The sequence below is a fragment of the Sinocyclocheilus rhinocerous genome, unplaced genomic scaffold, assembly GCF_001515625.1.
Source record: "Sinocyclocheilus rhinocerous isolate Xijiao unplaced genomic scaffold, SAMN03320098_v1.1 scaffold4018, whole genome shotgun sequence".
Taxonomy (NCBI): Eukaryota; Metazoa; Chordata; class Actinopteri; order Cypriniformes; family Cyprinidae; genus Sinocyclocheilus; species Sinocyclocheilus rhinocerous.
In genome coordinates, this window is record NW_015659407.1 from 28,454 (window position 1) to 42,630 (window position 14,177).

At 36.8% G+C, this 14,177-nt stretch overlaps 1 protein-coding gene and 1 long non-coding RNA gene across 3 annotated transcripts in view; both read right to left on the reverse strand.

Moving 5' to 3' along the window:
• Positions 1 to 724: 724 nt before the first annotated feature.
• Positions 725 to 14,177, reverse strand: part of lztfl1 (leucine zipper transcription factor-like 1) — a 23,898-nt gene continuing 10,445 nt past the window's right edge. The window contains exons 4-10 of one of the 2 annotated variants that reach the window (XM_016532597.1): positions 4,892 to 4,949; positions 3,574 to 3,645; positions 3,428 to 3,493; positions 2,983 to 3,060; positions 2,242 to 2,400; positions 1,390 to 1,493; positions 725 to 1,286 (exon numbers count right to left, since the gene is read on the reverse strand). In XM_016532597.1, coding sequence (XP_016388083.1) covers positions 1,268 to 1,286; positions 1,390 to 1,493; positions 2,242 to 2,400; positions 2,983 to 3,060; positions 3,428 to 3,493; positions 3,574 to 3,645; positions 4,892 to 4,949 — 556 coding nt within the window. In that variant the 3' untranslated portion in view covers positions 725 to 1,267. Of the gene's footprint in view, positions 1,287 to 1,389; positions 1,494 to 2,241; positions 2,419 to 2,982; positions 3,061 to 3,427; positions 3,494 to 3,573; positions 3,646 to 4,891; positions 4,950 to 14,177 lie in introns of both variants that reach the window. The other variant, XM_016532599.1, reaches the window with a different exon arrangement.
• Positions 8,976 to 10,640, reverse strand: LOC107723870 (uncharacterized). The gene is made up of 3 exons (XR_001637982.1): positions 10,591 to 10,640; positions 9,717 to 9,718; positions 8,976 to 9,138 (listed from the first exon to the last, which is right to left on the reverse strand). It is a non-coding gene; the product is annotated as an uncharacterized LOC107723870 (long non-coding RNA).

Here is a 14,177-nt window from a genome sequence, read left to right on the forward strand (position 1 = left end):
AAAACAAAATTAACATTGAAGGAATAGTTTACCCAAAAATGAACATTTGCTGAATATTTACTCACCCTCAGGCAATCCAAGACGTGTTTGCTCATTCATCAGAACAGATCTGAAGGAATTTAGCTTCACTCACTGACCAATTGACATGACTCCAGTTCATCAGTAAACATCTTATGAAGCTGTTTGTTTGTAAGAAACAATTCAATCATTAATTATTTTTAAATTCAAATGAGTTGAATTGGTAAAATTGGTTTCCATGGTGAAAAGGTCGTCTTGTCTGAATCATAAAAGAAATATACACAGATCAAGCACTGTTTACAAATGATGACAGGCTAAAACCATTCTAAACAAATATGTTGGAAGATTTTGATGTGAGAGGACAACGGGGGATGGACGTTTTAACTGAAGGAAGCATTTTTTTATGGATTATGCACTTGTTTTTTTGCCACAAACGATGGTTTAAAGGTAAAATGCCTTGATGGACTTATTACAAACATGCTTTTCACTCCATAAGACATTTATTGATCGACTGGAGTTATTTGGATTAGTGGATTATTGTGATGTTTTTATCAGCTGTTTAAGCTATTATTCTGATGACACCCATTCACTGCTGGGTGAATTCACATTCAATTGCTAAGCAAGTGATGTAATGCTAAATTTATCCTACATCTTGGGGGTGAGTACATTTTAATTTTTAGTGAACTATTCCTTTAATTAAAACACTTTCACTACAAAAATGTTTTTAATAATTAAAAAAAAATTTTTTTTTGATGCCTATTTATGCATTACACATAGGGTTGTTCTTAATTATAAAATTATATACAGACAAATTTTTGTAAAGGTTATATACTTGTTGCTACAGCTAAAGCTCCTAGTAGATTAATGAGATTAATGTATGCATACAAACATAAAACAGGAAGAATTAATTATTATTATAATGCACAGATATGTAGTTCTTTGAAACAATGTTTGACAAGAGTGTCGAGCTGTATTCTTCCAGTAAAGAAGGGAGCAAAGCTATGGGCAATACATTTCCTCCTAAGCAAAGTGAACCCACACAATATATGAGGGTACTTGCAAAAACTTCCTCTCAGTTAACCAGCTGTAAATACTGAAAAAAAACAAAGAGGTGATGAATAACTAAGTAATTGTAGTGTGAATGTCCAAATAATATTTCTAATCCACTGTAAACCGTACAACAAGGTGTAGCTGGTACATCAGATCCTGTAGTGATAATCTTTGTTGACCTCTTCTTGTGGGTTAAAATTCACTCATCTGATTCATACCTGAGGAGGGAATATAATGCAGCAAATTCATAAATATATTTAATTTAAACCAAAGGCAGTTTCTCACAACATTTCAGTGATAGTCATAATAGAGAAACTGTACCTTTGTAATCTCTTTCTCAGATCTTTAATCTGTTCATTCTTTTTAGTGAGAATCTCCTTCATGTTGCGGTAAGCAGCCGTCTGCTGAAATTTCTTCTCCAGTTCCTTAATGGGAAAATAAGCATAATATGATTCATCAAACACATCAACCTTCACTTATATATTTATAAACATAATACATTTATAAACAATAAATATGAACAATAAAGCATCAACAGGTGTTGACATTTCCCAACAGCACAGCAGTAATGACTTTATGAACTATTTACTTTCAAGATCGATACTATTAGAGACAAAATTGTAACCATGCATCCGTCAGCTACAGTATCGCATCAGATAGTGCACTATAGATCCCCTGAGGAACAATTCCTAGACCGTATCACAGTACTGAGACTTACAAATGACATGATCTTATCATCTGATCGTGGTTGTATCTCTCTATTAGTGCTACTGGATCTTAGCACTGCATTCGACACTATTGACCACAACATTCTTTTGAATAGACTAGAAAACTTTGTTGGCATTAATACTGTAGTTGCTTTGACACAATCTGTATTGTTAAAAGCGCTATATAAATAAAGGTGACTTGACTTGACAATAATAATTACTGTTATTAACAATTGATTAATCAAGTAAATAAATGATTTGAAATAATGAATCCAATAGGTCTGTAAATGAGACTTCAACAGTGTTTTTAACTAGGTTAAAGTTGACTTTCATATGTGGAAATAAACTGAATATGCATCCTGAATATGCAAACTGAAAATATCTGTTTTTTGCAATGTGATTTCAGTGTGAACAATCAGAAATTCAGATAGTGTCTGATAAGTGCTACAGTGCTGAATAAGTGTACCTTCTCAGCAAGTGAAAGTTGTTCCTGGACACGGAGCAGGTCATGTTTAGCAGATACCAGGCAGTCCTGCAGGTCTTTCTGAGAAGCAACGTTGGCATTCAGGGTCTTTTCAAAGTCAGCCTGCATCTCTGCAACTGTGCCTTCCAGATTTGTGATCTCCTGAGCATGTATTGCAGACTATCAAAGAAAATGCCTGTAAATATTTTGTCATTATACAGCTGTGTGTACAATTTACAAAAAATAAATAAATTAATTACAGGCATATATTATACTGTACATTTTGCAATAAAATTAAAACAGCACATACCACAGAGTTTCCATGTAGCCAAACAGAAAGTTATAAAAAAAAGAGGTGAGAAAAAAAAACCTTAAAATACACAAAACAACAGGCTAAAATTGCCAGTTTGGCTCAGTCAGTGATATACAGTATTTAAAGCCCAAAGTATACTCCAGCAATCCGTGTTCCACATAACACAATTTTCATCACCAGAAGTGTCTGCGGACATTCATACACATCGTCCACATACAGCCCAGTTTTGATGTCTGTGCAGACGATCTGCATACAACAGCGTAGACGCGAGGTGAATGTTGAGACCAAACGAGTCCACTAGGTGGTACTGCGCGTTTGTTGAACTTGTTCATCCGCGGTTGAGTATACTTTAAAATCTGCGTAGACACAGCTACAGCTGTGCACGAGACAGAGCGGAACACGGAAAAATAAGTATACCTGGGCCTTTATACCTGTTGATCTCCTTGGCTCTTCTGAAGGTCTTTCAAGGCTCTCTCTGCTTTGGACTTGTCATCCAGAGCACTCATGGCCTACAATACAACAGTTATAAAGGCAAGACACAAAATAATGTATAATAAAAGGGCCCCTAAATCTATTTAGACACTTAAACAACAATTAAAAATGTCTTAATGTTATTGCATTAGATACAAAATATTAAATTTAAATTTCTTATATTCCTTTTATTTAAAGAAACGTACCACACCTTTTAAAGTTTTTAAACGTAAGCACACTTTTAAAGCAAAACATTTCAAAACAATATCTGCTGGTTTTTAATAATAAAAAAAATAAAATGTTTCAGGGACCACAGTATATATCAAGTTTACCAATTTAGTAAAGACATTCTGAGTTTTTACTATTTTTAGTTAAAAATTATTATTATTATCACCATTTCTTCACCTGAGATTCCAAAGTTCTGAGTCTAGCTTTCAGTTTGCCATTGTCCTCTTGTAGTCTGGAAATCTCCTAAAAAAGAAAGTCAAAAAGAACTTCTTTATATACAGAACCTGTGTACATATTTTATTTGTTCAAATAAAAAAAAATACCTTCTGGAGTAGTTCAGACACACCTCCTTCATTCAGTGGTGCTAATTTTGGCTTACTAGACTCCTGATTTACCTAAAAGCAAATAAAATAGATGATTAATGTAGTTCACTATGAGCAGTCATTTTACTGTCATTTTTATGAAAAACATATAAAATATAAATTGGAGTGTTGTGGTTTATTAGCTTTGAAGCCATTAATATTGCTCATCTGAGGTACTTCTAAAAAATTGCTAAATAAACTCAACTTAATGCATTTCATGGGGTCTTTAAATACATAATCTTTAAGTTGAACCCATGAACTTGTGACCATGACAAGACACTAAGGGAATTTTAAGGGAAGTTATGTTTTGAAAATTGTATTTTCTATCATTATAAGATTAGCATGAAAAGCTATAATTAAGAACATCACATCACATGACCAGGGGTACACATTACATGTAATGCAAGTTACGTAATCAAATTACTTTTATTAAACTATACTTTTTAAAATAAGCAATGCCAGTTGCTTTCTTTCCCATGTCTTGACTGACTGCTCTCATGTTGCCATGTTGAGAGAAATCAGGAGTAAGTGCAGAGGCGTTGTGCGTGCTGTGTGAACATGATGCTTACTGTAGTTCTAGACTAAATATAAACATGTAATTACAGAATGACAGATTCAGTATTCCTCAAAATGAATAAAAACAGTCAAATGCAAACTCAGAATATTATAGAAACCTGCAATCATTTATATATTCAATCCCATTTTATTAACCAATGTCTTTGCTACTGACCTTCAATAATCCAATTCAACCATACTAAGCAAAAATGACACATTTGTGTTTCATTTTTGTTATTGCTGAATAGTGTTGAACTTTCTTCTCCTGTGTAATATTCTTCATGCAATTTGTTTGAGCTTTACAGACATGAATTTACATTTCCTTCAGCTTGGGGCGTATTCATTTCACTTTTGTTGTGAAAAGAGCTTTTACATTTGTAAAAGAATAACTTTTTTATATTAAAAAACAAACAAGCAAGCCCTTCCCAGATTTAAAAAGTAACTCAAAAGTAACGTAACACATTACTTTCCATAAAAAGTAACTAACACAATTAAGTTACTTTTTCGGGAGTAACACAATATTGTAATGCATTACTTTTAAAAGTAACTTTCCTCAACACTGACCATGACAGTCTAGAAGGACAAAAGATGCATTTCACACATTAACCTGCAAAATGTGTGAATTCTGTGCAGGCTGCAGATGTCATATATAATACGCTACAAAAATAACTGACTACACCTATCAGAGACTGATGTGTCATGTCAAGACCTGCAATGAGCTCACCTTGCTGTTGGCTTTGAAATCAGTCTTCTCAAACTCAGCTACTTGCTCCAGTAATTCTCTTACAGGATAAGGGAAGGGGACGGCCCACATAAACGAGCCAAAATGCTTTACATGTCTTGAAATAATAATTTCTTAACATTAAACATTGACTGTCAGTCTTTATTCACCTGTTTCTCGTCGTTTATCATTAAAATTTATTAAAGTAAATAGTCTGAATTAAATCGCTAATGTCATAGAATAGCACGGCAGGGCACATTGTAACACAGTGTTACAACGTGCCCCATCTGCGCAACTGGAATTTAATACCGGTTACTGTCTTCTGATAGTCAGCGAAGCATTAAAAAATAATCTAAACTGATAAATAACAGATTGGAGTAAATGCTGTAAATTTGGTTATGCTAGCATGTGTGGAAATATTTAAACCACGTGTGTTACAACTTACCCCGCGTTACTTTGTGCCCCGCGCTCCCCTACGTATATGTAAATCATTTAGACATTTAGCAAAATATCCAAGCCCTTTTCCATACATTCAATCCAAGTGAATGGGGACAGGGACTTTCAAGCTTCAGAGAAAAAAAAAAAAACTATCATTGACATCTCTGTTTTTGCCACAGGATTGGCATCCCGTAGTAACTAGGATTTACACAAGCTTCAGTCTGGATCCAGAACACCTGAGAAGAGATGATGCCAACCCCTCAGAGGACCTCAGAAGATGCCAACCCTGAAACAACATACAGAACTACCACATTTTGCTATAAGTTTGATTGCATCATATAATAATTGCTGTTAATAGTGTTCATCGTCTGTTTGATTACGTCTTTAGTTGATTTTTCCGTACATTTCTGCCATATGTACATTAAATGACAGTCACCACTGATAAGCTACTACTAAATATTGTAGAAACTTAATTTTCTGTAAATTTGCTTTGCAGCGATTTGTATCGTGAAACGCGCTATACAAATAAACTTGAATTGAACTGAACTGAATTTAAATCACTGAAGTAGTCAATATAAATATTTACTAGTCCATTTAAGTCTTCCACAGTTAAAAGATTTATGAAGTTATGAATACTTTTGAACATTGTAACACCTGCAGCTCTACATGTCCTCCAAAATGACCTCAACATGAGAATTTTTTTATTTTTTAACCAGGTCCTTCATTTTATACAAACAGCCTGTTTAATTCTAAGGCATAGAGGGAGAAAGATAGTCATAAAAACAATAGTACGGCTGTTTTAGCTCAGAATTAAACTACTGACTTTTTAGTGGACAGTAGGGAAATAAAAAATAATGGGGGAAAAATGGTAAGACTATTCTAAATGCAGAAAAAAGTTTATACATATCTCAAAGCTACAGAAAAGACACATCAATGACAAAGGCAGATGCACCTGCTAGGATTCTCGGTTATAGGTGGAGTCAAAGAAGGGACAGAGAGTAAGAGCCTCTATCACACTAGCACTTTTGGTGCGCACCCGGGTTTGATTGACGTCAGAGTTCGGTTCGTTTGGATGATGTGAACGCTGTCTTCCGAACTCGGGTGCGCACCCACGAATCGTACCCGAGTCCATTTAAAAAGGGTGGTCTGGGGTACAGGTTCAAGTGAACTCCGGTACGGTTCGCTGCTGATGTGAACGCAATCGTACCAAATCACGGAAGTGAACCGCTATTAATGGCGTATTATTTGATAAAAATGTGTGTTTGTGTGTGTTTCACTCACTTTCCTGACGAGCGTGACTGACGCGCTGCAAGCAGAGAGCTGTATATCTCATTTCTATTCACCTTCAGAGTACTTTAGAGCATTTGCAGTACATTCGTAAGGCAGACGTAAGTGCCGTTATGTACTGAAGCTTTGGAAACAAAACCAACGGTTCAAAAGCATAAATATAAAATTGAAGAGAGCAATGCTACACATTTTGCCGTCTTCTCCTGCGCCATCGTTACTAAGCAACAGGGTAAACAACTGCTGGCTTGATGACGCAAACGAACCGCGGTTCGGACCCAAATAATATAATGTGAACACAGTCCAGCGGGGGCAGGGGGAGGGGGGAGCAATCGAACTCGGGTTCGGACCAAGCAATCGAACCAAGTGTGAAAGCACCCTAAAAAACACATACATGTCAGTTACACTGTTCTAAAAGGAAAAATAAAGCCCCTCCTTCTCCTTGTGAAAACAGTTTGTGGTAGGCAAACATTTAGCTGTGTGCAGTCCGTGAAGATTGCGGTGTATACATAGGACGTGCAAATATGGGTGTTTTCCCTCTGTGTGAGGCCCATCCCTGATGTATCAAGGAGGGAGGATCATACACAAACACATACAGCTGTTTACGTATTTAAAAGAGATAAAACACACTTGAACACGAACTTACTGCACAAACAACATATTACAGAACACAGTTTTTATTTGTAAATGCTACTTAGTTCTCTCAGATCTGTCTGTATTTTTTTTACTGTAGTCCATTTGGCTTTTTACAAGTCTTCTAAAGTTATATGTTTTATGACTTTGTGTGAGGATAAAAGTGAAGGAGGAGAAAAAACATGGTTTCAATCAAGATGAAGGTAATGATGACAGACTTCATGTTTATGTGAAGTGTCCCTTTAAGCAGTGGTTCTCAAAATTTTTGACTTGACCCTAGGCGCACTAGTGGAATTAAGACTGGTCTCAATAATAACTCACACAAAAGATAAGACACATGCACCTCCAAATTCACATAAAACCTAATTCACATGCACAAAAAAAACCGTGCACGAACCCGAGGCTCGGCTTGAGCTCCGAGTTCAACCACCCATTGCGGTACAACCTAGAAGGAGAATACCAGAAATAGAAGAGATGGGGAGGTGGTGGGATGCCGGAAGAATTGTCACTGAGATGGTGCAATGAGTGCTTCTTATATAGGCTCGTAATGATGATTGTAATGATGAAAACTTCATACATTTTTATACATTTATTATATAGATTAGATGTCCTAGGCTGATGTTACGTGGTATTCTCAAATGTCTTCATCATCAACAAAGAAATCTACTTGCTTTGAGTGAAAGTATGACTTTCAGTTGACCTTACAGCATGAGGCCCGACCAGAGTGGTGGAAAGGATGTGGCTTTGACAGTGGAGTGGGTGCATGGGTCACATTTACTGACAGATCCTGTTTCACAGATTTGATCTCTTGAGAGAAATTAAGCATTCTGCCTCCAATTTTAAGCCCTTCCAAAAGTATTCTAATTCAGTTCAGTGATTAGCACAATGAGTTATGAATATAGACAATTACTACACTTAGAAACTTTGTTATAGGTCAGTTTATGATGTACAGGTTTTTGCATTCAGTGACTGCATGGCAGCAACTGTTGGAATGATTTATTAATCAGTACCCCAACAGTATGCATCCTTTGTTATCAGACTAGCACTCGATGTCTTTGTGAAGAAGTAGGGTACTGAAGTGTCTCAATACTCCTATTCGGACGGGACTAGTTTTCTAAACTACGTTTGAGTTTCGATTCTTATCACCTGACGTCTGCGATTTTCATGTACCAATTCGGACAGGACTAACATCTCCATGTTTATTACAGAGGTGGGAGGGTCTGATTACCATTAGTATAATCAGTTTTACTACAAATACCATGGTGAAGCTAAATGGCTAGTATAGCAAAACCATGTTAATGTGTGGTTATTTTATATTTTTATTTATTTGTAGTAAACCCATGTTTAATTTTCATAAAGGTACATATGTAATTAAAACATTATGTAATTGAGTGCAGAAATTAACGCGAGTAATCTTACCTGACGCTGATATTACAATAGCCAGTCATAACATTTTACGTGATCTGGCTCTTGATTTTATTATTGTTATTTATTTTTAAAAAAAATTTCTTTGCCGGGAGGCAAATATACCAAACATGCGTGCGGTAAGAGCATCTACGGTAATTCACGTTGGCCAAAACACACAAGGAAAAAAAATATCACCGGCAATCACAGACATTCGCATTCGGACGGGATTAGTTTTCTGAGGATCACTGAGTTTGCTGAAAAACAGTAGGTAATTTGCTCTGGAATTATTACAGATGGTTGTGTGAGAAAAACACAGACGTGGCAGATTCGGACAGGATTAAAATCACCAAGTACGTCTGTGAAACACAAATTTCTCTAACGACTAATTTCTAATTTATTCCCTGTAAAACTAGTCCCGACCGAACAGGGCTAATGACATCTTCTCTCATCTTCTGTCCTTCTGTTTCTCTCCTCCACCTGTAACAGTCCTGTTCCCTTTCAGTCGGTCACTCCTGATGTCACGTCGGATGACCGACGAATTGGGATCTCGCTTAGAGACCAATCTACTTCGAGTGTAAACTAAACGAGCCAATGCACATTGGCATGCGATTATTGCATCCAGCTGCTGCTGATCACAGCGTGAGTATAAGTAGGCAGCAGATGCAGCACATATTCAGGCTTTTCGCTTCGGAGCCGAGCGATCACATCGTTCTGCTCCTGACTACTCTACTGAGACAAGAAGACTGAACGAGTTCAGCACGCTCTTGGAGAGCTCTTCGTGTTGGCGGTACAGCGCTTCAGCGGTGGTGGTTTCCCGTGTCGAGTGGGTTGCACACATCAGGCTGCACTACCCCCTGTTTGTGTTGCAGATGATCATCTCCCCTGTGCGCCTCAGCACACTAAAAGAGCTTTTTCCCTAAAAGAGCAATTTCGGGTGCGTCTTTTTAAAGACGACCCCGCCCGTCCAGGCCCCCGCCAAACATGGTGGCAAGCGAAAGAGCAAGAGGCACTGAGACGGGCAACACAGAGGTGGAGGGACCTGCTCTTCGGGAGGTGGTGAGAGCACCACTCCCTCCCCCGGGGGAGGGCTGGGCGGAGAATCTTTTTGTTTTTTTCCGCCACTGACCTCTCGGTCGGTGGTACCCAAAATACTCACAAAGAGCAATTCCTCTATTTCTGGGTCCCCAGAGGGGACGGGGGGTTGTGGACGATCCAGTGCACTTTCCGGGTCCAAGTTACACCGGCCTGCCGCCAAACCTTCATCCCGTGGTCAGACCTTGCGTTTCTCCGGGCAGGAGTGCCCCTAGAGCAGGTCTCCAGGCATGCTGTGGTTTGCACGGATGCCTCAACCACCGGCTGGGGGCCACGTACAACGGGCTTGCAGTGTCAGGGGTTTGGACGGGGCCCCAACTGCACTGGCACATCAACTGCCTCGAGTTGCTGGCAGTGCACCTTGCCTTGATCCGTCTCAAAGGGCGCTTACGAGGCAAGCATGTACTAGTCCGCACGGACAACACTGCGACCGTTGCGTACATCAACCGACAAGGTGGTCTGTGCTCCTGTCGCATGTTGCATGTCCTCCTTTGGAGTCAGAAGCATCTGAGGTCGCTTCGTGCTGTTTCACATTCCTGAGGCTGCTCAACCGGGCAGCCGACGAGCTGTCTCGAGCTGCGCTCCCGGGAGAATGGCGACTCCATCCCCAGACGGTCCAACTGGTTTGGAGACGTTTCGGAGCCGCTCAGGTAGACCTGTTTGCCTCTCCAGAAACCTCTCACTGCCAGTTGTTCTTCGCCCTGACCAAGGGTACCCTCTTGGGACCTGACTCTAGTGCTCACAGCACTACAGCAGGGCCCATTTGAGCCGTTGCAGACAGTCGAGCTGAAGTTTCTGTCAATGAAAACTCTGCTCTGGGAACGAGGGTTACCATACGTAACCGAGACGTTCTTGTTCATCAGTATGCAGTTTCCAAGCTGAATCTCTTCAATGAACTTCCTCCATTCCTGGTTCATGCCACAAAAAAATAAGCTACACCTTGAGGTTCAACAAACTCCTGCTAGCCAAAAGCCAGTGTACAGTGGCACCTAGAAACTTTTACAACCCAATAGTCCTAGTAAGTTCTACCATCATTCCACCATTGATGCTTATAAAATCCAGTCAAAATTCTATTTCTGAGCTTTTCACATTTTGTAGATATTCCACATTAGTATGCATTTTTAAGTAGAGTTTTGTTTAAATACTTCTGATATCAATCTACACAATCTACTACCGGCAGATTCATTTCAAAAACTTTCTATGTCTGAAAGCTGAACCCACCCCTTGAAAATAGTTACGCAATTCGCAAAAAAATAATAAATCGAAATAATTAATTATTTTTGACTTAGCTATGCAAGTGTCTTATACCACTCCACAGCCTTTTTCATGTTACACAATAAAATACATTCAACTCAAATAAAATGTATGTTTTTAATTTGCAAGTAGCCGTTTAATGGGGTATATGTTACATTATTACACTTAAACTAAAAAGACTACCTACTAAATAAATAAATATACACAAAATATAGACTATTTTTATTATGTAAGAAGCAAAAGTTTGTTTGTTTGTTTGTTTATAGTTTAACCCCATGCCAGCTACCACCATATTCATGGCAAGAAAAGAAAGAAAAAATGATAGATATAGACTATATAGAGGTTTTTTAAAATAAGTAAGCATTATTTAGTTATTTAGCATGTAATAGTTATTTAGCATGTTATGCTCATTTTTATTTGTATTACTAGATGGTTTGTTTACTGCATTAAAGTTGCTATGAAACAGAAATATCACCAAATCTTCTCTTCCGTATTGTGACGGATATCCAATTGTAATGGATTATCGGAAAAGAAAAATGAAGACTGCAAGCTTGCGGGGGTGGGGTTTAAGCAAACTAAATAACTGGAGAAGTCTCACATACGTCACCAGATAGAAGTCTGTCACTTTCACTGTAAGGTCCAGTACTGACATTTTGATTAAGCTTTATAAGGTCATTAAAAAAAATTAAATAAATTAAATAGCATATGCACAAATTAATTGTTCACAATAACATTTAGATGCACTTAGAAAACAGATATGGTGAATTTTTTATTTAATGCCGAATTTAAAGCATTTGAGTTTTCATTGTTCTTAATGTAAACATACTTTAAACCTTTAAAGGGTTAGTTCACCCAAAAATGAATATTAGCCTGTGTTTTACTCACCCTCGAAGCATCCTAGGTAGGGCTGCAACAAACTATTATTTTGATAATCGATTAATCTAACGATTGTTAGACCGGTTAATCGACTATTAAGGCTATCTATTGCATAAAGTCAGTGCTTCCCCTAGGTTTACGTTTGTTTTTTTCTGGACTCCTTTTTAATGGTTAAATTAAATTGTATTAATCAAAAAGCATGTCTAATTAATTATAATCTAATTAATCAATTATCATGAAACTTATTTTAACATCAATTTATTAAAAGTTTAACACAAATTACATGTTTAGGGTCCTATGAAATGTTTTATTTTTTCCAACGTTGTGTATTTACATTTTAAAGGCATAAAACATTCATTTAATTTATCTTTTAAATAATGAAAATTAAACACATTTTATTTATTTTTTTAAATAAAGGGGATTTAATATTACAATTAAAACATTGAAGAAATATTGTATGATTATTCCTTACAAATAAGGTTTTAATCATTTTAGTAGTAGTAGTAGTAGTAGTAGCCTATTACATACATTCTACTGAACAACAGTAATATATTTCTGCCGCAATGTCTTCAAGTTAAACCAAACTTTTATTTTGACGGGTTGCCGTGAATACCTTTACATTTCTGTGTGTATGTGATATGAGGATAGTTTTACTCAAATGAAACGGTCAAATGCTAATGAAGTGACTCTCAGAGCAGTTCTGGAGATGTTCATGTATTTATGTCCTCATTAGTGAGACGGCAGACGCTGAAATCACCAGAAGCGTCATGCGCGCTTCAGTATGAGTAGTAAACAAAACCGCACGTCTGCGCCATTCATTAACACACAGAATTCATATTGAAATAGTCATTTTGCGGCGGGGCCCCCCAATATAATGGCAGGGGAAACACTGATAAAGTACTATATAAATAAACGTGACGTGACTGGACTTTACTGGAGTACTGAACTGCAGAGCTCGTGCAACATCCACATCGCTGTAATCAGATGCGTTTTAAACTGCTGCTTTCTAGGGCTGTCAAAATGGCTGAAAAACTAAATAAGAATTTTTTTTTACTTAAATATTATCAAAATTCAAATTATATTCGAATTTTGATAATATTAAATAAACGTGACGTGACTGGACTTTACTGGAGTACTGAACTGCAGAGCTCGTGCAACATCCACATCGCTGTAATCAGATGCGTTTTAAACTGCTGCTTTCTAGGGCTGTCAAAATGGCTGAAAAACTAAATAAGAATTTTTTTTTACTTAAATATTATCAAAATTCGAATATAATTTGAATTTTGATAATATTTAAGTAAAAAAAAATTCTTATTTAGTTTTTAAATTCTTATTTAGAAAATGCATAATTTCAGTTAGGGTGAAGAAAAGCATTTGGCTTCTCTCTTAAGGCCACAAGAGGGCGCATCGAGCAAAATATTACTAATGCACGTTTCTGTGAAAAAAGTGCAAAATGCTTAAAATAATGTTTATAAACCAATTATAATTAAGTTGCTTAAACAGCTATAAACAAAACAGAATCATCAGGGCTCCAGACTCATTCTTTTCCCACTGGTCGTTCTTTTGCGACTAACACGAGCACATGATTTGGTCGCAATTGTTAGTTTTTTTTTTTTTTCTACAACATGGGATTAATCAATGCATGCTAATGAACTTTTATCATAGTTTATAGTTATATGGAAACGAAAGAGGTTAAAGTTCAACCTGTTCTTTTTCATTAGTAGTAGGCTATTATTTGTGATTTGAATTTTGTGAACGGGAGTTCCTCTTTTGCTATGTTATAAGCCGCGGGCTTCAGATGCTTTCGCTTTTGAATTTGCAATCTTTTTGTCACATTTTACAAGAAAAGATAATTGTCTGTTTTGCTAACATCTATACCTTTCACTTTTTAAGACTAAAACAAAAGATGGATTCATTGTTATTCTTAATTAAAAAACACAACAACAATAAAACAGTAAGATACAATGACAAGCTTACAAAATGTTTATTAACATAAATGAATGAGAATAGGCATGGCATACACCACATGCTGTTTTCTGTGAAAAAAGTGCAAAATGCTTAAAATAATGTTTATAAACCAATTATAATTAAGTTGCTTAAACAGCTATAAACAAAACAGAATCATCAGGGCTCCAGACTCATTCTTTTCCCACTGGTCGTTCTTTTGCGACTAACACGAGCACATGATTTGGTCGCAATTGTTAGTTTTTTTTTTTTTTCTACAACATGGGATTAATCAATGCATGCTAATGAACTTTTATCATAGTTTATAGTTATATGGAAACGAAAGTGGTTAACATTCAAC